At 42.1% G+C, this 27,398-nt stretch overlaps 1 protein-coding gene across 1 annotated transcript in view; it reads right to left on the bottom strand.

Moving 5' to 3' along the window:
- The window catches only part of LOC120023835 (syntaxin-binding protein 6-like), a 119,880-nt gene that overhangs the window by 21,948 nt on the left and 70,534 nt on the right, over nt 1-27,398 (bottom strand). Inside the window, exons 2-3 of the mRNA XM_038967952.1 lie at nt 10,928-11,058; nt 10,593-10,758 (exon numbers count right to left, since the gene is read on the bottom strand). Coding sequence (XP_038823880.1) covers nt 10,593-10,758; nt 10,928-11,058 — 297 coding nt within the window. The remainder of the gene's footprint in view (nt 1-10,592; nt 10,759-10,927; nt 11,059-27,398) is intronic.

The following is a 27,398-nucleotide window of genomic DNA, read 5'->3' as shown; positions in this document are numbered from 1 at the left end:
TAGTAGTAAGTTATTGTAGAAGTGCTAGCATATGGCACTTTAGTAGCCTGGACTTTCTTTAATACAATGCACATTTTTATTGCTTTATGTTAAATAAATAAATGTCTCTTCTTAAAAAAGATTGTGTGTGTCTGACAATTCATGAATTATTCAACAGCAAGAGTTCCATATGCGGCACATCCATTAGGCTAGTAAACTGCACTAAATTGAAAAAATTATATAGTTAATTAGCCTACTCCTGTCTATACAGAAATACATAAAATCATTCAAAATAGGCTACTACACCAGAAAGCAAGATTTGGAGGATCAGAGGATCATTAGCTTATTTAAAAAAACATGAGCTGTGGATTGTTTTAAAGGTCCAATGCAGCTGTTTTTATCTCAAAATCAAATCATTTTGGGGGTAACAATGACAGTGCCATACCCTTGACTTATTCCACATGTTGTTGTGTTACAGTATGAATTAAAAATGAATACATATTTTTCTCTCACCCATCTACATACAATACCCCATAATGACAAAGTGAAAACTTGCTTTTAGAAATTTTTACAAATGTATTGAAAATGAAATACAGAAATCTAATTTGCATAAATATTCACACCCCTGAGTCAATACATGTTAGAATCACCTTTGGCAGTGATTACAGCTGTGAGTCTTTCTGGGTACGTCTCTAAGAGCTTTGTGCACCAGGATTATATTTGCAAATTATACTTTAAAACATTTGTCAAGCTCTGTCAAGTTGGTTGTTGATCGTTGCTAGATAGCCATTTTCAATTCTTGCCATATATTTTCAAGCCGATTTAAGTCAAAACTGTAACTAGGAACATTCAATGTTGTCTTGGCAAGCAGCCCCAGTGTATACCTGGCCTTGTGTTTTAGGTTATTGTCCTGCTGAAAGGTGGACTTGTGTATGAAAGAGGAGTGAACCAGGCTTTCCTCTACGACTTTGCCTGTGCTTAGCTCTTTTCCGTTTATTTTTATCCCCCCCAAAAACCCTCCTTAGTCCTTGCCGATGACAAGCATACTGTACCCATAACATGATGCAGCCAACACCATGCTTGAAAAAATGAAGAGTGGCACTCAGTGATGTGTTTGCTCAAAACATAAAGATTTGTATTCAGAACATAAAGTTTATTTCTTAGCCCAACATTTTTTTTTTAATTTTACTTTAGTGTATGTTTTGAATATATACACTGCTCAAAAAAATAAAGGGAACACTTAAACAACACAATGTAACTCCAAGTCAATCACACTTCTGTGAAATCAAACCGTCCACTTAGGAAGCAACACTGATTGACAATAAATTTCACATGCTGTTGTGCAAATGGAATAGACAACAGGTGGAAATTATAGGCAATTAGCAAGACACCCCCAATAAAGGAGTGGTTCTGCAGGTGGTGACCACAGACCACTTCTCAGTTCCTATGCTTCCTGGCTGATGTTTTGGTCACTTTTGAATGCTGGCGGTGCTTTCACTCTAGTGGTAGCATGAGACGGAGTCTACAACCCACACAAGTGGCTCAGGTAGTGCAGCTCATCCAGGATGGCACATCAATGCGAGCTGTGGCAAGAAGATTTGCTGTGTCTGTCAGCGTAGTGTCCAGAGCATGGAGGCGCTACCAGGAGACAGGCCAGTACATCAGGAGACGTGGAGGAGGCCGTAGGAGGGCAACAACCCAGCAGCAGGACCGCTACCTCCGCCTTTGTGCAGGGAAGAGCACTGCCAGAGCCCTGCAAAATGACCTCCAGCAGGCCACAAATGTGCATGTGTCAGCATATGGTCTCACAAGGGGTCTGAGGATCTCATCTCGGTACCTAATGGCAGTCAGGCTACCTCTGGCAAGCATATGGAGGGCTGTGCGGCCCCACAAAGAAATGCCACCCCACACCATGACTGACCCACCGCCAAACCGGTCATGCTGGAGGATGTTGCAGGCAGCAGAACGTTCTCCACGGCGTCTCCAGACTCTGTCACATGTGCTCATGTGCTCAGTGTGAACCTGCTTTCATCTGTGAAGAGCACAGGGCGCCAGTGGCGAATTTGCCAATCTTGGTGTTCTCTGGCAAATGCCAAACATCCTGCACGGTGTTGGGCTGTACGCACAACCCCCACCTGTGGACGTCGGGCCCTCATACCACCCTCATGGAGTCTGTTTCTGACCGTTTGAGCAGACACATGCACATTTGTGGCCTGCTGGAGGTCATTTTGCAGGGCTCTGGCAGTGCTCTTCCCTACACAAAGGCGGAGGTAGCGGTCCTGCTGCTGGGTTGTTGCCCTCCTACGGCCTCCTCCACGTCTCCTGATGTACTGGCCTGTCTCCTGGTAGCGCCTCCATGCCCTGGACACTACGCTGACAGACACAGCAAATCTTCTTGCCACAGCTCGCATTGATGTGCCATCCTAGATGAGCTGCACTACCTGAGCCACTTGTGTGGGTTGTAGACTCCGGCTCATGCTACCACTAGAGTGAAAGCACCGCCAGCATTCAAAAGTGACCAAAACATCAGCCAGGAAGCATAGGAACTGAGAAGTGGTCTGTGGTCACCACCTGCAGAACCATTCCTTTATTGGGGGTGTCTTGCTAATTGCCTATAATTTCCACCTTTTGTCTATTCCATTTGCACAACAGCATGTGAAATTTATTGTCAATCAGTGTTGCTTCCTAAGTGGACAGTTTGATTTCACAGAAGTGTGATTGACTTGGAGTTACATTGTGTTGTTTAAGTGTTCCCTTCATTTTTTTGAGCAGTGTATATTCTGTACAGGCTTCCTTCTTTTCACTCTGTCATTTAGGTTAGTATTGTGGAGTAATACAATGTTGCTGATCCATCCTAATCTTTCTCCTATCACAGCCATTAAACTAACTGTTTTAAAGTCACCATTGGCCTCATGGTGAAATCCTTAAGCGTTTTCCTTCCTCTCTGGAAACGTAGTTAGGAAGGACGCCTGTATCTTTGTAGTAACTGGGTGTATTGATACACCATCCAAAGTGTAATTAATAACTTCACCATTCTCAAAGGGATATTCAATGTCCGTTTTTTTATTATTCTAATAGGTTCCTATTCCAATAGGTGCTCCTCTTTGCGAGGCATTGGAAAAGCTCATTGGTCTTTGTGGTTGAATCTGTGTTTGAAAAGCACTGCTCGAGAAATGCACTGCTCGACTGAGGGACCTTACTGATAAATGCATGTGTGGGGTACATCAATGAGGCAGTCATAAAAAATAAATAATGTTAGACACATTATTGCACACAGAGTGAGTCCATGCAACTTATGTGACTTGTTAATCAAATGTTTACTCCTGAATGTATTTCGTCTTGCCATAACAAAGGGGTTGAATACTTACTGACTCAAGACATTTTAGCTTTCATTTAATTAAAAAACAAAATACAGTTTGACATTATGGGGTATTGTGTGTAGGCCAGTGACACAACATTTTAAATTAATCAACAAAATTTGGAAAAAGTCAAGGTGTGTGAATACTTTTTGGAGGCACTAAGCACCTTGCTGTGTCTGTTTTCAATTAAAATTGAGAAACAAAAATAGCTTCTTAGCAAAGAGCAATTTCGAAGGGCAAAAATATTGTTATAACTGTCTGAAAATTAAAAAATATCTGTTATTGGCAAAGGTTTGAAACTCATTTACCACCTAGTGATGTTACCAGGCAGGCAAAAACTCCATCCCAACAAAACAGACAGAAATTTAAGGCAGTCTTTTCAAACAGCTCTTACACTAAAAGGCCCTCGTCATAATTTTCACAAGTTCACAGTAATATTCTAACCTCGTAGTGTGGAAATGTATATACTGTATAAAACATAGAAACATCTAGTTTTTGACTGCACTGGGCTTGTCGGATAGGCACACAATTTGGGCAGTGAGCACAGCAAATAGATGATTGTTGAGTTGTGAAAGAGGCATTTTGCAATATTTCAAAATACAATCACAGGAAAACCTAGTTTAGAATGGCTATTGCTGTAAAGAGAAGACAATGAAAAGACTGTCTTTTAGTTGTCAAAATAAAAAAAACTGTAGCCTATCTTATTGGCACCAGTGGAGCATCGCCCATATCCCCACTGAGTGTGCATATTCAATGTCTTTATTATTGGGTCAATGCCACTTGAAAGTCATGTTAAAAAAGATTCTGCTAATCTCTCCATTCATATAAAGTGTAGTAAAATTGAATGCAATGTGTTGATAAAAGGCCACATTTTTCCCTTGCAAAAAAAGGAGAAGAAATGTATATGATATAGCCTAGCCTACTCCATTACTTGCTGCATTGAAGTCCTTTTTGCTAACAGTGATTCAATTATAGTATTAGCCTAAATTATCCAATTTCTCATCACATTCGGGATAGTAGTATCTTACATAGAAAGTCTGCAAATGTGATGATGCATGCAATGCTTTACTATAAAGGTTCATTTTTATGGTGAAAATTTGCTTCCCCAAACTGACCGCGTACATATGACATGCCAATCACCGACACCAGAAATTCCATGACCATCCCAACCCGAATGTTACTGTCCTTGTCAGATTTCAGATTGAGGGACTTAACTGCCTTGTTAGTAAAAGTATATACAGTGGGGCAAAAAAGTATTTAGTCAGCCACCAATTGTGCAAGTTCTCCCACTTAAAAAGATGAGAGAGGCCTGTAATTTTCATCATAGGTACACGTCAACCATGACAGACAAAATGAGGGGGAAAAAATCCAGAAAATCACATTGTAGGATTTTTTATGAATTTATTTGCAAAGTATGGTGGAAAATAAGTATTTGGTCACCTACAAACAAGCAAGATTTCTGGCTCTCACAGACCTGTAACTTCTTCTTTAAGAGGCTCCTCTGTCCTCCACTCGTTACCTGTATTAATGGCACCTGTTTGAACTTGTTATCAGTATAAAAGACACCTGTCCACAACCTCAAACAGTCACACTCCAAACTCCACTATGGCCAAGACCAAAGAGCTGTCAAAGGACACCAGAAACAAAATTGTAGACCTGCACCAGGCTGGGAAGACTGAATCTGCAATAGGTAAGCAGCTTGGTTTGAAGAAATCAACTGTGGGAGCAATTATTAGGAAATGGAAGACATACAAGACCACTGATAATCTCCCTCAATCTGGGGCTCCACGCAAGATCTCACCCCGTGGGGTCAAAATGATCACAAGAACGGTGAGCAAAAATCCCAGAACCACACCCCCCAACCAAGTGAATGACCTGCAGAGAGCTGGGACCAAAGTAACAAAGCCTACCATCAGTAACACACTATGCCGCCAGGGACTCAAATCCTGCAGTGCCAGACGTGTCCCCCTGCTTAAGCCAGTACATGTCCAGGCCCGTCTGAAGTTTGCTAGAGAGCATTTGGATGATCCAGAAGAAGATTGGGAGAATGTCATATGGTCAGATGAAACCAAAATATAACTTTTTGGTAAAAACTCAACTCGTCGTGTTTGGAGGACAAAGAATGCTGAGTTGCATCCAAAGAACCCCATACCTACTGTGAAGCATGGGGGTGGAAACATCATGCTTTGGGGCTGTTTTTCTGCAAAGGGACCAGGACGACTGATCCGTGTAAAGGACAAAATGAATGGGGCCATGTATCGTGAGATTTTGAGTGAAAACCTCCTTCCATCAGCAAGGGCATTGAAGATGAAACGTGGCTGGGTCTTTCAGCATGACAATGATCCCAAACACACCGCCCGGGCAACGAAGGAGTGGCTTCGTAAGAAGCATTTCAAGGTCCTGGAGTGGCCTAGCCAGTCTCCAGATCTCAACCCCATAGAAAATCTTTGGAGGGAGTTGAAAGTCTGTGTTGCCCAGCAACAGCCCCAAAACATCACTGCTCTAGAGGAGATCTGCATGGAGGAATGGGCCAAAATACCAGGCAACAGTGTGTGAAAACCTTGTGAAGACTTACAGAAAACGTTTGACCTCTGTCATTGCCAACAAAGGGTATATAACAAAGTATTGAGAAACTTTTTTTATTGACCAAATACTTATTTTCCACCATCATTTGCAAATAAATTCATAAAAAATCCTACAAATGTGATTTTCTGGATTTTTTCCCCCTCATTTTGTCTGTCTGAAGTGTACCTATGATGAAAATTACAGGCCTCTCTCATCTTTTTAAGTGGGAGAACTTGCACAATTGGTGGCTGACTAAACACTTTTTTGCCCCACTATCATTTTAGTTGAATATATCATTTTTTCTGTGCTTACCTCGTAAAAGTAGATGCCGACCTTGCCGTCGACTGTTTATAACAACTTCTTTCCTCATTCTGTTCAAAAAGACCTTGCAACGGAAAACGACTGAATCTACAGTTTCATCGTCTGTGACAAGAAAATGGAAAAGGAATGTCTCAATTTTGGTTTGTTTGTTATTTTATGTTGGACCCAAGAGATTACTAAATGTTGGATATTACTTGTTAATCCACAGTACAGTTTGTTCTAATATGGTCATTTTGCTTCACTTTGGTTAACTAATGTAATGTACTTGTTATGTTATTGAAAGGGTTTCATTCTAACAAAAGGTATTTTGAAACAAATACATATTTAAATTTAGGGTAACTGGAATTGATTAGGGAAGTTAGGGGACAGTTTAAATAGAAATGAAGCTTTGTTTGTTATTAACTTGATGAAAAGGTAGCCAGTATTCTAACAAGTTTCACTTGAGGTTAATTTGACTGCATGATGTATTAGTTCTGTATCCCATAAGATATCTCACAACAGTTTACAATGGAGCAAAGATGTCTGCTTGAAGTGTCATCCTGACAGTAGGCATTTGCATGACAGTTTCCAAAATGGTTCAATGGCAAGAAAATACGACTAGATTACCATTTAGCATCCTAGAATTCAAAAAGTGATAAAAGAAGCAGGCACCATTTTAAACTCCCTCTCACCATTCCAAGACAAGATCTGCCACTGAAGCAAAGAGGCCTGGGAGAATCATGGGGATGAGGGCGCGCTGCAGCTTGGCAGTCTAGCCTGATAACGAGGCGATTACCAAATTAGTCCAGCAATGCTGCTTTATTTCAGGCCCTATTACACGGCCCATCAAGTATCCCGAAACAAGTGCCTGGCTGCACATCTCCTCTACACAGATCTAAAAAGGGACTATGCCTCTGCCTCGTAAGTTGAGGGAAACACCTACACAACACTGATGAGGACAGAGACAAGCAATGACACGTGACCGTGATGGAAGTCTGATGAGAAAAATATGCCTGTCTTTATTCAATCAATAGCAATAAAATTGCACTCTGTAGTTTCAATTTCCAGTCAATGAATAAGAGAAACAAGTATTAGGTGTATTTCATGCGCTTTTTTGTCTCAACATCCATTGTGTATGTAGTTCATCCCGCTACCACAAGGGGAAGTACAGCAACGGAGTGCGTTTTAGAGCACCCCCCTCTTAAAGCCCACCTCTGTATTATGATTCCACACCTTTCTTCAGATTAAGTACATCTGGCAGAGTGAATCAGCAGGCCTAATATGTCTCTTAGATAAAGGATGAACAAGGTTCCTCATAAACTAACAGAATCCACAATAAGCCTGTCGACCTTGTCCTGTCCTATCAAGCCTTTACAATCTCCTCTCAGCCCATAACAACAACTGTCCCGGAGATCAGACCAGCCAATTAATATCATGTTCACTAAGACATACGACTCTGCCGCATACAAACGGTGGCAAAGTGACAAGCCATTTCTTTGTGTTTTCACGGCTAACAAAGAGGACGAGGTATTGAGTGGAGATCTTGTGTAGAATAGATAATTGCCTGTCAGGATGATCCAGTGTGGAGTAAGTGTCTCTGTTCTGTTCATAGTTCAATGTTAATAAAGGCAAATCTAATCAGCATGAAAGAGCAATATCCCAGAATCCTCCAGTGGGTCATTAGCCCATGTGTTCTAGCTGAGAAGTAATAAGATGTTATCGAAGGCATCTTAGTCACAACAAGTAATCTATACAAGCCTTCAACACACAACAACAAGCACCATTATAGTGACCATGTCAACCCCAACAAGGTAGTGTGTAAATTACAACATGGTGCCTCTGACCCGTTGACTCGATTTGTGTTCTTTGTGACAATCAGGTCAGGTTCAATGGGACGAACCTTGTTCATTGTTACATTGACTGATGGAATATTCTTGTAATCTGGGAAGGTACAAGTCCAGTGTAGCTAAATTGATTTTACTACAGTACAGTGCTATGCAATACAATACTGTTGTTGCACAAACGGGTTGAGCTATACCTATAGCAGACTTTCTAATATATTACTGCATATGTGTATGAATCTTGACTGTGGTCCTGTTCCACTAAACTGATAACTTTGTAGTTGGGTTTCTGTCATCCCCAGGTAGGTGAGTCAGAAGAGAGGCGTCCAACACAGTTATTGTCCCACACCTGAGCAGCGTCATGATTTTTGTTTTGCACTGGTGTGAGACTTAAACTGGAGGGGACAGTGGTGGCAGCACTCGGGCATCCTCTCCTCCTGTCACTAGGTCTCTGGCTGGGCTGTCAGTCACACTACTCATTATGGCATGTGAGATGAGAGTTTCATATGAGAAGACTGAGCAGGAAGGGCAATGTCAGGTCAATTTATTTCTAAAGCCTGTATCTAATATAACGTGTATTCAATTGATAACAGAATCGTGGATCGGATAATGATAGTGAAACGAATCTCTTAAGTCAATTACCGGTTGAGCAGGTTGACATTAAAATAACGAATAACCGATGCCAAATACTGGAGCTACTGTTCCATAAGAAACCAATATTGCGAGTGCTTTGTGTAAAGGGTTTGATGTGTACTACACATGTATAGGCCTAGGGTACCAGTCAGATGTTTGGACACACCTACTCATTCCAGGGTTTTTCTTTATTTTTTTACTATTTTCTACATTTTAGAACACTATGAAAAAACACACAAAATCATTTAAGCTGGTTGAGAGAATGCCAAAAGTGTGCAAAGCTGTCATCAAGGCAAAGGGTGGCTACTTTGAAGAATCTCAAGTAAAATATATTTTGATTTGTTTAACACTTTTTTGGTTACTACATGATTCCATATGTGTTATTTTATAGTTTTGATGTCTTCACTATTATTATACAATGTAGAAAATAATCAAAATAAAGAAAAACCCTGGAATGAGTAGGTGTGTCCAAACTTTTGACTGGTACTGTATGTGTTGTTGCATAAGGGTGAAACATTCACTGAGTATACCAAACATTAGGAACACCTTCCTAATACGGAGTTGCAAGCCTCATTAGCTCATTGTTATGGATGTATACAAATACATGTCAATACAAAACAGCTTAAACAAATGCCGTTACTGTTGTTATTCTTTCTGCATTGTTTTACGTGACTGTAGGTTAGCCGTCGTTTGCTAGCTAGCAAGAAAGAGATACGAATGTTGCCAGCCAGTATGGCAATAGAACATTTAGAACGAACGACTGGGTCGCGTCTCTGGCAACCGAACCAGTAGAACGAACGACCAGCCAGCTTGGGTATCAATCCTAGATTTGTTTCGGGACAATATCTTGTGGAAGGATGAAATGGTATGGATAAATTCATCAAGAGACCACTGAGGAGAGGCCATGGAGCTAGAGACCACTGAGGAGAGGCCATGGAGCTAGAGACCACTGGGGAGAGACCATGGGGCTAGAGACCACTGAGGAGAGACCACTGAGGAGAGACCATGGAGCTAGAGACCACTGGGGAGAGACCATGGAGATAGAGACCAATGGGGAGAGACCACCGCGCTAGAGGCCACAGAGCTAGAGGCCACAGAGCTACAGGCTACAGAGCTAGAGGCCACAGAGCTAGAGGCCACAGAGCTAGAGGCCACAGAGCTAGAGGCCACAGAGCTAGAGACGACAGAGCTAGAGACAACAGAGCTAGAGACCACAGAGCTAGAGACCACAGAGCTAGAGACCACCGAGCTAGAGACCACAGAGCTAGAGACCACAGAGCTAGAGACCACAGAGCTAGAGACCACAGAGCTAGAGACCACAGAGCTAGAGACCACAGAGGGTAAACAGATCAATAGCTGATTAAGAAGAGGCGCAGGGTCTTACACAACTCCTTGGAACACAGAGGAAACCTTCCATCTCAACCAGTACCTTCTGCCTGTAACTCTAACATGCTACACCCCGGAAATGACTACATATGACTTGTGTAGGTTGCCAAATCATAAGGGAATTGGTTGCGTTGTTAACTTAGGAATGTGAAGTATGGTTTTTTAATAAGCTTGTGTTTATGTTTAGTAATTAGAGGATGTGGGAGTGTGTTTTTATTCCTTGGGACAAAAGGTTAGTTCTCAGTGGACTGGCTTTTCCATCGTCTCAGGATAAATGATCCTCAAAATGAATATTCTGCAAAGCCAATGGGAATAATTACTCAGTGTCGTTATATAAATCAGAACTGAACATTCTCTACATACAGAATTAAGTACTTTCCAGTAGAATGACTTAAAATGCAACTTTTCCTTTCTAGAAGTCGAAAAACCAGTCCACAAACCTTTGAGTGAGAACACTAGCTCTGACACTTTCAAACAGATAGCGAAAGCGAGAGAGAGCACGTGTGTCTTGTCACTGTATGTCTCTTACCTCCCAGCAGTTTGGGCTGACAGTTGACAAACTCTGGCTTGCTCTGAGAGCTGTAGCGCTGGCAAGTGTGGTGGAGGATCTGGATAAAGGTGCACTTCTCGCCGGCCGAACCAGCCACCCACTGGTCAAAGGCATTGTCGAACGCCAAGTCAAACTCCGGACAGTCCTTGGAAAAAGAGACAGAATGATAGAAACAAAGAGAGATAGAAAAAGATTGCACGCATGAACCAGTCTCTAGGGGGTGATTTGGAATTTGTCCTGCTGAAACAGTCAGGTGATGGTGGTCAGGAAAAATGAATCCCTGGAGATAGAAGTTCAGTGTACTGTAAACTCACTCTGTTGGGGTCACAGCCGTTGACCTGCCTCAGCTGGTCGATGGTCCACATTGACCTCTTACTGAAGGACAATGAGCCCTGGAACTGCTTCACCTTGGTGATGGACACATGGGACGGCTTCTTATTCGTCACTGTGGATAGAAAATAATGTAATATTTAGGATAAAAGTCATATTTAATGGAGAAAGTAGGCTGTTGATGGAATAAAGTTAGATGCCAAATGTTCCTAAAAAGGTGCCGCTTTGGACATATTGAGTGAAAAGTTTACTCCATAGCAGCTGTGTTCAGGAATACAGACTATAGTTCATTAACAATAGCCATTGGCTGCTTGTGCCAAAAACAGCATAGGCTTATCAGGAAAAGTAATAGAATATAACAAGCACTTTTTTCCTGAGAGAAAGCCCTGCCTACTGTGGACTGGGCATTCTTGTGGCCGGGCCTTTGACATTAACATAGGTTACCCAGTCAAAATATGTCCTCTTATCTTTAATTTACTTCCAATGGGGGCTATCCTCTTTAACCCAACAACACAGTGTCTGACAGTATGATAAGCTGCAGTGTAACTACAAGAAAATAAAAAGCTGACTTAATTGGTATTGTCAGCGTCTGCGGTTATAGATTGATGACACCTTTTACACTTCGCCAGATGAAATTTGCACAAAAAAATTGCAAAATCATTTCTTGATGAAGTGATATATTGCTTCCAGTCCGATGTCGACTAAATTATAGTGGATATCAAAAATGCCTAAAACCTTGTGGTAGATAATCTTCTCTTAAAAGGACTATCTAGAGAAAGAGGGAAAGTATAAATCAACTCAGATGTGGTTGAGCCAAAGAGGAACTCACTCATGGTATGTGCCGGGGCCAACTATCCTGTATCCATATCCTGCCCTGGGACACCACCACAATGTCCTGGGCTATTCCCCTCACCCCCCTACATTCCAGATGTGAGTCTTTCCAGGGATCAAAGCTCTGTGTTTACAGATCATCTTGCTCAGAGTTCCGTCGTGTGTCCGGACCACTGCATGCGTGCATAGCTGGATCCAAGCGGCCAGATATCTTACGGAAGGGCCAACGTGCTCCTTTGTTGTTTTTGCAAGCCCAAGCACCAGGACCCTGTTTCCACTCTCCCCATCTGTCGTTGTGTCATCCTGGATAATTAGGCCCCGTTTAGGTCACTCTGCTGTTCTGAGTTTCGTTTCCATAGTACCATCTGGATAGGTTGCTATCGGTTACTGACAGGTCTTTGTGGCCTTTCGTGGAATCGTCGTCGGACCAAGCCCTCTTGTTTTTCACGTTATCTTTTCAATAACACAGGTAGGGCTAGATCCCTGTATTTTCTTTGCATCATCCCATTTGGATTACCATGGTAACCCTCTCTCTCTCTCCAAAGTGGCACTCTGGAAAGCAGATCTGACTGGGGACTGAAGGGTCTGATTTCTCAAGAGGGTCTCACCCACCTGGTCCGGCGAAAGCTTTTGAAATGCATCGTATAGAGTAGGTGTGCGAGAGAGTGTGCGAGAGAAAGATTCAAACAGTGCAAATCAAAAATCCCTTTCATCTTCCAAGCCTGACAAGCAGTTTATTTTCCTCCTCTACCTTTGTGCTTTATGGAAAGAGGGTTAACAAATTCAGAGCTACAAAAGTGTGTTCATGCACAAAATGTGGAGTGATTTTGAGTTCTGAAGCTGATCCAAGAATGAGGGGTAATCATGCTGTTTCAGAACCTCCTACAGTGGCGTGTGCATGTAAGGAGAAAATATTGGGTCCAACTCAGTCCCGTGGGCAGTAATGTGTAATCAAAACTGCCCTGTACCATTCAGATGTTTTTTTGCATCTCGATGTGGACTCCTTTAAGTCCATTTCCTCTTTTACTTTAGACCAAATTACTGAGGTGAGATACTGTAGGAAGTCCTTCATGATGTAGGTTGTTAACATAAGGACTCTGTAGTGTTATGCAACGGAGTTATAATATTATCAGTCTTGGTCACACTTGTGGGTGGTCCATCACATTCAACAAACCTTCATTGTCATTGGCTGGATCAGAACTCTCATTACGCATCCATAAGCTAACCATTTGGATTGGCCTACTGTAGATTACCTTGGATCATATTAGTTTTCTAAGGCTCTGTTTATTTAAATGCAAATGTTGTTCCATTGAAATGTTTTCCTAGCTATCCTCATACAATGGGAATTGTAGCGAAGGGGTTTTCAAAACCTCAAACCTGCACACTTCTCACATGATTATTTGTGCATCTTGGCAATGTATGTTTTCGCTAGCATTAGTAACGTCACTCCTGTTGCCATCTCAGCAACCACAACAATATTTCCCTTAAGCGTAAACTAAGTCTGGGAAATTTCCCTCTCGTGTCTGCGTATGGTAGATGAGTTTCCTTCTGGCCACAGGACTGTACACAGCTAAGAACAATAAGCCCTGACCCACTGGAGGGAATTAGATCGTGTCATTAGCAAGAGCATGTGAGAGAATAGGAAGTCCCACTTGGTGCTTCCTCTCACATTGATTTGGGTTTGACATTTGGCCTTACACATGGAATACCTTTGGCTGTGTCTCCATGATGGTTGAATGGTATTTGGAAGGTTTCTCACTGAAAATGACTGAAAGTCTGCAATTTACATCAATTCATGATTTACGTGCTGTTCAATTCACTCTGAGTTTCATGATTGTTTGTAAAAACCCATATCTCAAATATGAATTATCTGGTGGAACACTCTAGAGTCTCAAGTGAATGAGAACATAATCATGATAACGTGAACCACCTTTAGGAGACATTTGTTTTATCACAATGTTTTGTTTTGTTTACTTTGACAATGGAGCCAAGGTCTACGATGACATGTAATAATGTTAGGAGGGGAGGGGGGGGGGGGGTTGCAACTTAACCCCCAGGGCATTAATGTAGAGCAGGGTTCACTTTATACGAATGTCAAAATACCCAGGAGGCCATCTTTGGATTTGAATAGCATGTTACGGTAAATTCTGGAGAGTTTGCTCACTTGGTACCAACCCAGGTTCTTGAAGGCTTGTTAACAGAATTAAAAAGTGAACATTCAGAAACTCTGTGGTGAGTGTGGTCAAATGATTTTCAAAAAGCTGGATGTCCAAACACAGCTTAAAAGTAGGCTAATGTTTTGAAGACTCAAAAAGCTCTCGTGACATCAAGCGCTATGATGAAACTGGCTCTCATGAGGACCGCCACAGGAAAGGAAGACCCAGAGTTACCTCTGCTGCAGAGGATAAGTTCATTAGAGCCTTACCAGCCTCAGAAATTGCAGCCCAAATAAATGCTTCAAAGAGTTCAAGTAACAGACACATCTCAACATCAACTGTTCAGAGGAGACTGCGTGAATCAGGCCTTCACGGTTGAATAACTGCAAAGAAACCACTACTAAAGGACACCAATAAGACGAAGAGACTTGCTTGGGCCAAGAAACACGAGCAATGGACATTAGACCGGTGGAAATCTCTCCTTTGGTTTGATGAGTTCAATTTTGAGATTTTTGGTTCCAGCTGTCTTTGTGAGACGCAGAGTAGGTCAACGGATGATTCCGCATGTGTAGTTCCAACGGTGAAGCATGGAGGAGGAGGTGTGATGGTGTTGGGGTGCTTTGTTGGTGACCCTGTCGGTGATTTATTTAGAATTCAAGGCACACTTAACCAGCATGGCTACGACAGCATTCTGCTGGTTTGCGCTTAGTGGGACTATCATTTGTTTTTAAACAGGACAATGACCCAACACACCTCCAGGCTCTGACTGGACAATATGGCAGAATACAAACAGTGTGGTCATTTACTCCATAAGGCAATCAAACAGGCGAAACGTTAGTATAGAGACAAAGTGGAGTCGCAATTCAACGGCTCGACACGAGATGTATGTGGCAGGGTCTACAGACAATCACGGAATACAAAAGGAAAACCAGCTACGTCGCGGACACCGACGCATTGCCCCCAGACAAGCTAAACACCTTCTTTGCCCGCTTTGAGAATAACAGTGCCACCGACGCTGCCAACTACCAAGGACGGTGAGCTCTCCTTCTCCATGGCCGACGTGAGTAAGCCATTTGACATGTTAATCCTCGCAGGGCTGCCGGCCCAGATGGCATCCCTAGCCGCATCCTCAGATCATGCGCAGACGAGCTGGCTGGTGTGTTTACGGACATATTCAATCTCTCCCTATCCCAGTCTGTTGTCCCAACATGCGTCAAGATGGCCACCAGTGTTCCTGTACCAAAGGCAGCAAAGGTAACTGAACAAAATTACTATCGCCCCTTAGCACTCGCTTCTGTCATCATGAAGTGCTTTGCGAGACAAGGATCATATCAGGTCCACCTTAACTGTCACCATAGACCCACTCCAATTTGCTTAGCGCCCAAAAAGGTCCACAGACAATGCAATCCCCGTCACACTGCCCTCTCATCTGGACAAGAAGAATACCTATGTAAGAATGCTGTTCATTGACTATAGCTCAGGATTCAACACTATAGTACCCTCTGAGCTCATCATTAAGCTCGAGGCCCTGGGTCTTAACCCTGCCCTGTGCAATTGGGTCCTGGACTTGCTGACGGGCCACCCCCACCCCAAGGGTGCGTGCTCAGCCCCCTCCTGTACTCCCTGTTCACCCATGACTGCTTGGCCATGCACGCCTCCAACTCAATCATCAAGTTTGCAGACGACACAACAGTAGTAGGGTTGATTACCAACAACATTGAGACAGCCTACAGGGAGGAAGTGAGGGCTCTGGGAGTATGGTGTCAGGAAAATAACCTCACACTAAAGTTCAACAAAACAAAGGAGATGATTGTGGACTTCAGGAAACAGCAGAGGGAGCACCCCCCGATCCACATCAACGGGACACCAGTTGAGAAGGTGGAAAGTTTTAAGTTCCTCGGCATACAGATCACCGACAAACTGAAATGGTCCACCCACACAGACAGTGTGGTGAAGAAGGCGCAACAGCCCCTCTTCGACCTCAGGAGGCTGAAGAAATTTGGCTTGTCACCTAAAACCCTCACAAATGTTTATAAATGCACAATTGAGAGCATCCAGTCGGGCTGTATCACCGCCTGGTACGGCAACTGCACCGCCCACAACCACAGGGCTCTTCAGAGGGTGGTGGGGTCTGCACAACGCATCACCGGGGGAAAACGACCTGCCCTTCATGACACCTACAGCACCCGATGTCACAGGAAGGCCAAAAAGATCATCAAGGATAACAACCACCCAAGCCACTGCCTGTTCACCCCGCTATCATCCAGAAGGCGAAGTCAGTACAGGTGTATCAAAGCTGGGACCGAGAGACTGAAAAACAGCTTCTATCTCAAGGCCATCAGACTGTTAAACAGCCATCAGTAGCACAGAGAGGCTGCAGCCTACACACACAGACTTGAAATCATTGGCCACTTTAATAAATGGAAAAATAGTCACTTTAAATAATGTTTACATCTCTTGTATTACTCATCTCATATGTATATACTGTATTCTATACTATCTCAGTCTATGCCGCTCTAACATTGCCTGTCCATATATTTATATATTCTTAATTCCATTCCTTCACTTAGATTTGTGTGTATTAGGTATTTGTTGTGGAATTATTAGATATTCCTTGTTAGATATCGCTGCACTATTGGAAACTGGAGGCACAAGAATTTTGCTACACCCGCAATAACATCTGCTAAACACGTGTATGTGACAAATAACATTTGATTAGATCAAGGGCTACTTGACCAAGAAGGAGAGTGATGGAGGGCTGCATCAGATGACCTGGGCTCCACAATCACCCGACCTCAACCCAATTGAGATGGTTTGGGATAAGTTGGACCGCAGAGTGAAGGAAGAAGCAGCTAACAAGTGCTCAGTGTCTGATCGAACATCTCTGCAGAGATCTAAAAATAGCTGTCTAACGACGCTCACCAATCCAACCTGACAGAGCTTGACAGGATCTGCAGAGAAGAATGGGCAAAAACTCAACAAAATACTGAGTAAATGGTCTGAATACTTACATAAATGTGATATCAGTTATTTATTTTTAATACATTTTCACACATTTCTAAAAACCTATTTTTGCTTTGTCATTATGGGGTATTGTGTGTAGATTGACGAAGGAAAAAAAATATTTGATCCATTTTAGAATAAGGCTGTAACGTAACAAAATGCGGAAAAAGTCAAAGGGTCTAAATACTTGGTACAACTATGAATGCACTGTAGTTGTACCATGATATTTTCACTGTTAAGCATACTGCGGATGCAACTGAGTAAACCTACACTTGCCCTCCAATATTCCACCTGCTAAAACCTCCCCTCATCCCAAGTTGGGTTATCGTCCCAGTGACTGGCAGACCACCCCTGTACACATGGGTCCTAGGTCCTTTAATAGATTGGGACACATCCCTTGAAAAGAGCACAAAGTGCCACCTATGGAACTGAACCAGATTAGCAGCCAACAACATTTCCAACGCATCTTGTTTGCAAGAAGGCACTAAAGTAATACTGCAATTCACTTGTTGTCCTGAATACATAGTGTTATGTGTTGTATTGGATTTGCCCCAAACATTACTGAGTACCACTCTCCATATTTTCAAGCAAAGAGGTGGCTGCATCATGTTATGGGTATGCCTGTAATTGGTAAGGCCTTTTTCAGGATAAAAAAAGTACAGGTTCAGTCTGTTTTCCACTAGACACTGGGAAAATTCCCTTTTCAGCAGGACAATAACCTAAATAAAGTTTGTGAATTTTCCTGAGTGTCTGAGTTACAATTTTGACTTAAATCTACGGCAACACTTGAAAATGGTTATCTACCAATGATTAACAACCAATTTGACAGAGCTTGAAGAACTTAGAAAATAATAAAAATAGGCAAATGTTGCACAATCCAGGTGTGGAAAGCTCTTAGAGACTTATACCCAAGAAGCCTCACAGCTGTAATCACTGCTAAAGGTGCTTCTACAAAGTATTCACCCAGAAGTGTAAATACTTAAGTAAATTTGATATTTCTGTATTTCATTTTCAATAAATTAGCAAAAATATCAAAAAACATTTTCAATTTGTCATTATGAGGTACCGTGTGTAGATGGGTGAGAGAGACAAAAAAGATTTCATCCATTTTGAATTCAGGCAGTAACAACAAAATATGGAATAAGTCAAGGGGATATACTTTCTGAAGGCACTGTATATTTCAATGACCGGGATAAATCCCAGACAGGATTTTTCATCGATTTTATCTATTTTTAATCCCCCTTCAATGATATATTCAGAGAGTATTTTCACAATATGAAAGGGTCTTTGCTGTGGAGAGGAACAGAACCGTCTGATCTGTAAAAATGGAGATGAACTGACAGAAGCTGACCAAAATGCCCTTTTCATCTCTGACAGGGATGTTCCCTTTGTTATTTAAAATCAGGGCACAACACAACCCAGAACAAGATAGGACTGTGAGTTTGTAAAAGAGAGAAAAAAGTATTATATTTTCAATATTTGAACAGATCCAACTGTCTGAGTGGATAAGGATGATATTAAACCCTTTTAAAACAGGAGAGAAGAGAGAAAAAGGACAACATGTTATTCAAGTAAGTTTGATAGATGGTTAGGAAAATAGGGACATACTATTTTCTTTCCAGTCAGTTTTTCAGGTGTTTTTAGACTATTTTTGTCTAGCTATATTTGAATGTATTTTGAATGTAACGTCCCATTACCCTCAAGCCAATTATGCCTCGATGCTAATGGCTCAGAGTGTGTAGCGTACGCATGGGGTAACCCTAATGATCATTACAATGACAACACCACCACAAGACGGATTGTCCAAGCATGTTTACTAGAACTGTGAGATGTAATGATACATTCCGATGTAAATCAAAAGGTTCTTTAAAATGAAAGCAAGCATTAAAATAAAAAAATGCTTTAATAAAAGGGCTAAAAACATTAGCCGACAAATTAAAAGATAGCTAGCAGTCTAGTACTATCCAAGATACAAAATAAAAAAAAGTGACAAGGACAAGACAATAGAACTTGAAACTAACATATAAGACCAACTAAAAACACCTCAACATAGAAGACATTAAGCGAAAGCCAGTTTGAAGAAGTATTTTGAGCTCAGATTTAAAAGGCAGTGGTGGTCTGGGGCATGCGGAGGTTGGGGGGAGATGCTCGGACAGAATGCTCAGTCACTTACTGTTTTTAGACGTGTTTTTGGAACTGCAAGAAGTCTTTGATCATATGATCCGAGTGAACGCGAAGGCTGTTTGGGGCTGAGGAGTTCACTGAGGTATTGGGGACCAGAGGCATTGACGGTTTTTAAAGACTAACAGGAGGATTTTGAAGTTGATTCTGAATTGGAAGGGTAGCCAGTGGAGAGACTAGAGTGGGGTGATGTCAGCAGATTTCTGGGTTCCTGTGAGGAGCTGCAGCCTGTGGATGCTTTTTGAGGGCAGGACACCAAGGAGGGCAATGCAGTAATTGAGTTGGGAGGGGCTGAGAAAGTTAACCAGCTTTTCCTGATCAGGTTTGCAGAGAACAGAACCAGGTGATGTTTCTCAGGTGAAATAATTATTTTTTGCAGACAAATTTTATGTGGTCGGAGAAACTGAGGGAGGGGTCCAGTAACACTCCACGGAGGAGGAAAATGGGACGGAGTGGCCGGTGGCGGAGTGATGGGAGTGATTTTGACGTGATGGGGAGGATTGCTCCTGTTTTAGTATTGTTGAGTTGTAGTAGGCTGTTTGACATCCAGGCCTTAACGTCATCCAGAAAGCTGGTGAGGGTATTTATGGAAGAGAGGGAGTCCAGGGTTGTTTTTATGAAGATCTGTATTTCGCCAGCCTAGCGGTGGAATTGAATGGTGCATTTCCTGATTAGGAGACCAGGATGGGGCCTAAGACAGAGCCTTGAGGGACACCATAGGTGATTGTGATGGGTTCTGACATGGCATTTCCTATGGCAACATATCGTGTGCGGTTGGAAAGGTATGAGATGAACTAGAAGGAGAGTGATGGAGTGCTGCATCAGATGACCTGGCCTCCACAATCACCCTACCTCAACCCAATTGAGATGGTTTGGGATGAGTTGGACCGCAGAGTGAAGGAAAGCAGCCAACAAGTGCTCAGCATGTGTGGGAACTCCTTCAAGCCTGTTGGAAAAGCATTCCTGATGAAGCTGGTTGAGAGAATGCCAAGAGTGTGCAAAGCTGTCATCAAGGCAAAGACTGGCTACTTTGAAGAATCATACATATAAAATATATTTAGATTTGTTTAACACTTTTTTGGTTACTACATGATTCTATATGTGTTATTTCATAGTTTTGATGTCTTCACTATAATTCTTCAGCGTAGAAAACCCTGGAATGAGTAGATGTGTCCACATTTTTGACTGGTACTGTATGTGTTCCTTCAATCGACCCAGGATGATGCTGTGGTCAACCGTGTTGAAGGCGGCACTGAGGTCAAGGAGGACGACGTCAGCTGAAAATAGGTTGTTTACCACTTTGACGAGGGCCGTTTCTGTTCTGTGGTTAGGCCTGAAACCGGACTGGAAAGTCTTAGAGGCCATTGGATGTCAAATGTTACTGTAGTTGTTTAGCCACAACTTTTTCCTTTAACTTTTGATGTAACGTCTGCTTCCAACTCACACCCTCAAACACCTAGATCCCCTGAATGCAGCTCACTCTCCAGATCCCAATCACCTGAATTCTAAATCACCTGTTCACACACCTGTATTTCATTATCACACACTATTTAGTTCAGTTCTATGCACCCCATCGCTGTGAGGTATTGTTTGTTTTGTGACACACGTCTTTCGGAGCTCTGTTTTTCCCGTGATTTACTCTTCCTGTGTATGATAGTGAGGCAGGCAAAAACTAACGACGCCTTTTGCCTCAACCCAAAGAGATATCCGCCATGTTGGAGTCAACATAAGTCAGAAATAGCATTATAAATATTCACTTACCTTTGATGATCTTCATCAGAATGCACTCCCAGGAATCCCAGTTCCACAATAAATGTTTGATTTGTTCCATAAAGTCCATAATTTATGTCCAAATTACTCCTTTTGGTTCGCGCGTTCAATATACAATCTAAACTCACGACGCGCGGGCAGGTCCAGGCAAAAGTTCAGACGAAAAGTCATATTACAGTCCGTAGAAACATGTCAAACGATGTATAGAATCAATCTTTAGGATGTTTTTAACATAATTCTTCAATAATGTTCCAACCGGAGAATTCCTTTGTCTTCAGAAAAGCAATGGAACAGAGCTCGCACTCACGTGAACGAGCGTTACAAGCTCCTGGCATTCTGCCAGAGCACTGACTCATTCCCCTCTCATTCGGCCCCACTTCACAGTAGAAGCATCAAACACGTTTCTAAAGACTGTTGACATCTAGTGGAAGCCTTAGGAAGTGCAAAATGACCCAATAGACAGTGTATTCGATAGGCCAAGAGTTGAAAACCTACAAACCTCAGATTTCCCACTTCCTGGTTGGATTTTTCTCAGGTTTTCGCCTGCCATATGAGTTATATTATACTCACAGACATCCTTCAAACACTCTGACGTTTCTAAAACTGTTTTCTATCCAAATCTACTAATAATATGCATATATTACTAACTGGGACTGAGTAGCAGGCAGTTTACTCTGGGCACGCTTTTCATCCAAATGTGAAAATGCTGCCCCCTATCCATAACAAGTTAAAAATGTTCATAGAGACTTTTGGATTATGATAGCATGCTGTTTTCTACCTTGTCAATTAGCGCAAGGAATTGCCAGGGACCTCACAATACATTATTATCATAATACTTAGGTGCCGATATGATATGTATTGTGATTCTCATGTGTCTATATGGATTTGTAAGGATCGACGCTGGTAGACGAGAAGCAGGTACAGGGAGTGAACATTTAATTACCAACGGACATGGAACAGGACAAAACAGTGTCGACATGAACACATAACGACATTAATGCAGACACAGGGAACAAACGGGGGAGCAGACAGAAACAGGGAAGGCAATCAACTAAGTCCAGGTGAGTCCAGTGAGCGCTTACGCACATAATGATTGTGACAGGTGTGCGTAATGAAGGGCAGCCTGGCGCCCTCGAGCGCCAGAGAGGGAGAGCGGGAGCAGGCGTGACAGTATTGCGATTCAATACTGTGGTTTTATTGAGATTCCATGTTCAACATATGCTGACCATATGTCTGCTGCAGAGGGACAAGAGAGAGCCATGAGAAAACAATTTTTGATCAGTCATGTAAATAAAAGTGCTGAAATCAAATTGGCTCCCTATTTAAAAATACGTTTTGCAGGAAAAATACTGGAGTTTTGATAAAGGTTCAGACAAATAGCGCAAAACTAATAATTGTCAAAATGATACGATATATCGTAAAAAATAATATCCCGATATGTAACTGTATCAATTTTTCCCCTCATCACTATTATCAATGGGTGTTCTAAGCATATCACATTGGCACATTTTTGCTATCAACTTTAAACTAGGCTAATCCTACTTGTTAAACTAGGCCAGCCTATTACTCTTCCATGTTCTGAAGGTCATTTCTAGCCTCTTCTTCTCTGTGATACTGAACGTTTTACACCCTAAATGAGCTGTTTAAATACAGCTCCTCTTGCCTCCTGTCACTTCTGTAATCCGTTTCAATTAAAACACTCTGCCACGGGCGGCACATTAAAGCGATTTAAAGGGCTTGGAGAATCATGTGAGTCTACCATGTAAAACCAATGGTAGAGCTGCTAAGTAGAGGCGGTAGAATTGAATTGTTTTATTTATTTTAACCTTCATTTAACTAGGCAAGTCAGTTAAGAACAAATTCTTATTTTCAATAACGGCCTAGGAACAGTGGGTTAACTGCCTTGTTCAGGGACAGAACGACAGATTTTTACCTTGTCAGCTCAGGGATTCGATCTTGCAACCTTTCTGTTACTAGTCCAACGCTCTAACCACTAGGCTACCTGCCACCCCAGAATGTAGGATGTCTTAAGAAAACAAGAAGGTCCGTATGCATTATGAGGATTACAGGAGCTTATTGAACGAGGTGGAAGTTAATCTATCCTGATTCCCGTTGACAGGTTGTAATAGTCGCAGTGAGATGTTGCTGATCACTGGTTAATGAGCGATGAAGGTGCTGGGAGTCAGTATGCTGTTCCCAACAGACAAAGACACATCTGAGGAGTTAGCTAGGGCTGATGGAGGTTGTGAGTGACGAGCTGAGAACAGCCTGAAAAACGCCTGAAGAGGTAGAACCGACGCAATGAGGGACGTTTGGCCGAGCAAAGTTGTTGAGAGAGAGAAGAGATTAAAGGCAGCCCAAATCAAGGAGAAAAGATAAAAGGCAAAGTGAAGAAAGAAAGCAGATTAACTCTATTAAATTGTCATGTATATAATATCCCAGAAAAAAACAAACAAGAAAAAGCAATCTCCACGACAAGCCAGATTGCATTGAGGCTTAATGTTCCTTGTCTGACAGGAATCATTGTAAGGTCAGGGGAAATGTCCCTCTCAGTCATAAAAGTGCTTTAAGTCAGGTGGGCCGGGACTTGGAAAGGTAAGCGCTTAGCTGTAGTGTACTTAGCTGGAGGGGCAGGGTGATTAAAATAATGATTCAAGTGGGCAGTTTCATTCCACTATAGCTTATTGTGACCCTGAGGAAGTCAGGCTTTGCACTTCAGACGGCCTCCTCTCATGTGCAATATGAGTTTGAGAAGACCAAGAGAACAATTGGACTGCTGCTTTTCAAAAGCAAAATAGCCATATTCTTACTCCCCTATCAACGATAGTTCTCATCTGCAGAGGGGAATCAGTGAGACTGTGTGGGGGGAAAAAAGGGGGCTGCTCAGCGAGACTGTTCTGTTATTTTTCTTAGGGCCGACAGATCAGGTGAATGATAGAGAACACTATTCTGCATGGTATTGTTGCATAGAATAGGAGAAGGGTTTCAGAATTGTAACCGGTTACATAGAAGAGAGGGAGATTCTGAGGGAGTGATGCGAAGCCACATTATCTTTCTACTAGAGAGTTGGGATGGGCATTTAACTTTTTTTTTTACTCAAGTACTTTAGTGGGGGGAAAATGTGTGCATTTATCTACTGTATATGCCAACAGATCAGCAACAATGCCTATTTTATAATAATCATTACAGATAACAAATCTTAATTGCTGTATTTCTCCATATAAATATATAGTAAATAAAAAAGCAAATGTCATTAAAGATGAATTTATTGAAACTACTATTTATTGATTTATATCAACTGGTTATATTATATTGTGGAACGCAATCTTGAAAAATGCAGTAACCCCAGCGGTGGTTGCTTGTAAAAGCCTATGGCTGTGCAACAGCATTGTTTTGTTCATGTAGCAGACAAGACACTTATTTCCCGAGCCCTTATCACAGTCTTGACACGGCTATTGTATAGTAAAAAAACAAAACACGTAATATAACAGAATAAAATATAACAGAATATTTTTCTAAATGAAATAAGTGCCTGGAACAGTTATTCTCAAACAGTGATCATTTGAAACGGGGCTCAATTTGGCCAGTTCAGGGTTACAAACCAAAAATCGGTCTTCTTTTCGATATACAGACATTCAATTTTGTTTATTCTGCCTGTTCTTTGGAATTTTCAAAATGGATGAACAATTCCACATTGAACACTGCATGGTGATGAATTATGGCAACAACATATTTTATACACAAATATGCATTTATTCCAAAACTGCAGCTCGTTGTTGGAACACATATTTTCCTACTTCAATCAACCAGTCCATTTTGAATTTTTTATAAAACTGTTTTCATTTGGCAAAGAATGTAGCTTGTGTATCCCATCCGTTAGATACGTTTTTAGACGTAGGACTAACGGGAGCTTACTTACTCAGCACACTTGTGTGGAAGGAGCAGTCGGAACGCAATTGAGTAAATGAGACATGGAGGGGAATTTAGGAAAAAGAACGGTGTGATGCTTGGCTTCTTTTTTGTTGTGCCCCATAAATATACATGTACAAATGGAACACTAGAGTCAAAGCAAATTAACATGGTCTTCAAGACAATTTCAGCCACAAACACATTCCACCAAATAGTTTTACAGTATTTGAAACAAAAACTGATCTCTGGTAAAAGATCAAGCTTTGATGTTCGTTCGAGTACTCATGCCCATCCCTAATAGAGAGGGAGTCATGCTTCTGAAAATAAAAGATGAAACAATGACAACAAACCATTCAAATTGCACCGATGTACAGGTTCATACACAGATGCGCAAATACACTCACACATCAGGCTCTATGGATCTGTTAGTAACACAGCCCAGCCTTATGTCCTGTTGACTCTAATTGGGTGGGCCTGGCAACTCTGTTATCTAGTGTCCTACTTGTTTAAGGGGCTAAGAACGGCGCCGGAGGGGATGGCTGCAGTTCTACGGGCTCCTAACCAATTTTGATATTTTGTCGCATTGTTTGTAGCTTATTTTGTACATAGATGCTACCGTCTCTTATGACTGAAAAGAGCCTCTGGATATCAGAACAGAGATTACTCACTTCGAACTGGACAAAGATTTTATTTTGAATGACACGAAGGATATAATGTTGCTCTCAGACAAGGCTCAAATCCCCGTCATTCGCATGAAGAAAATAAAGCAATACAGGGGGCGGACATTGGGGTGCTTTGTGAGAACCTGCCTCTACCATTCGTTCTATTGGCCAACATGCAATCACTGGAGAAAAAACTGGATGAGCTCCATTCGAGACTATCCTACCAATGGGACATTAAAAACTGTAATATCTTATGTTTCACAGAGTCGTGGCTGAATGACGACACAGATAATTACAGTTGGTTGGGTTTTCCATGCATCGGCAGGACAGAACAGCTACGTCCGGTAAGACGAAGGGTGGGGGTGTGTGTCTATTTGTCAATAACAGCTGGTGCGCGATGTCTAATATTAAGCTAGTCTCAAGGTATTTCTAGCCTGAGGTCGAGTACCTCATGATAATCTGTAGACAACGCTATCTACCAAGATATTTTTCGTAGCAGTCTATTTACCACCACAAACCGGCGCTGGCACTAAGACTGCACTCAACCAGCTGTATAAGGCCATAAGCAAACAAGAAAATGCTAATCCAGAAGAGGCGCTCCTAGTGGCCGAGGACTTTAATTAAGGAAAACTTAAATCCGTTTTACCTCATTTCTACCAGCATGTCACATGTGCAACCAGAAGAAGAAAAAACAACCTCTAGACCACCTTTACTCCACACACAGAGATGCGTACAAAGTGCTCCCTAGCTCTCCATTTGGAAAATCTGACCATAATGCTATCCTCCTGATTCCTGCTTACAAGCAAAAACTAAAGCAGGAAGTACCAGTGACTCGCTCAATACGGAAATGGTCAGATGACGCGGATGCTACAGGACTGTTTTGCTAGCACAGACTAAAATATGTTCCGCGATTCATCCAATAGCATTGAGGAGTATACCACCTCAGTCACCGGCTTCATCAATAAGTGCATCGACGATTTCATCCCCACAGTGACGGCACGTACATATCCCAACCAGAAGCCATGGATTACTGGCAACATTGTCACTGACCTAAATGTCAAATGTGGCAGGGCTTGCAAACTATTCCAGACTACAAAGGGAAATCCAGCTGCGAGCTGCCCAGTGACGTGAGCCTACCAGACAGGCTAAATGCCTTTTATGCTCGAGTTGAGGGAAGAAACAATGAAGCATGCATGAGAGAACCAGCTGTTCTGGACGACTATGTGATCACGCTCTCGGTAGCCGATGTGAGCAAGACCCTTAAACAGGTCAATAGGTGATTTATTTCACCTTTATTTAGCCAGGTAGGCAAGTTGAGAACAAGTTCTCATTTACAACTGCGACCTGGCCAAGAATAAAGCAAAGCAGTTCGACACATACAACAACACAGAGTTACACATGGAATAAACAAAACAAACAGTCAATAATACAGTTGAAGAAAATCTATATACAGCATGTGCAAATGAGGTAAGAAAAGGGAGTTAAGGCAATAAATAGGCCATGGTGGCAAAGTAATTACAATATACCAATTAGACACTAGAGTGATTGATGTGTAGAAGATGAATGTGCAAGTAGAGATACAGGGATGCAAAGGAGCAAGATAAATAAATAAATACAGTATGGGGATGAGGTAGTTGGATGGGCTATTTACAGATGGGCTATGTACAGGTGCAGTGGTCTGTGAGCTGCTCAGACAGCTGGTGCTTAAAGCTAGTGAGGGTGGTAAGAGTCTCGGGCTTTCGTGATTTTTGCAATTCATTCCAGTCATTGGCAGCAGAGAACTGGAAGGAAAGGCAGGCAAAGGAGGAATTGGCTTTGGAGGTGACTAGAGATATACCTGCTGGAGCGCGTGCTATGGGTGGGTGCTGCTATGGTGACCATTGAGCTGAGAAAAGGCGGGGCCTTACCTATCAGACTTGTAGATGACCTGAAGCCAGTGGGTT

The sequence above is a fragment of the Salvelinus namaycush genome, chromosome 28 (genome assembly GCF_016432855.1).
Source record: "Salvelinus namaycush isolate Seneca chromosome 28, SaNama_1.0, whole genome shotgun sequence".
NCBI lineage: Eukaryota > Metazoa > Chordata > Actinopteri > Salmoniformes > Salmonidae > Salvelinus > Salvelinus namaycush.
Note: the sequence above shows the minus strand (reverse complement) of the source record. Positions and strands in the feature narration are given on the sequence as shown.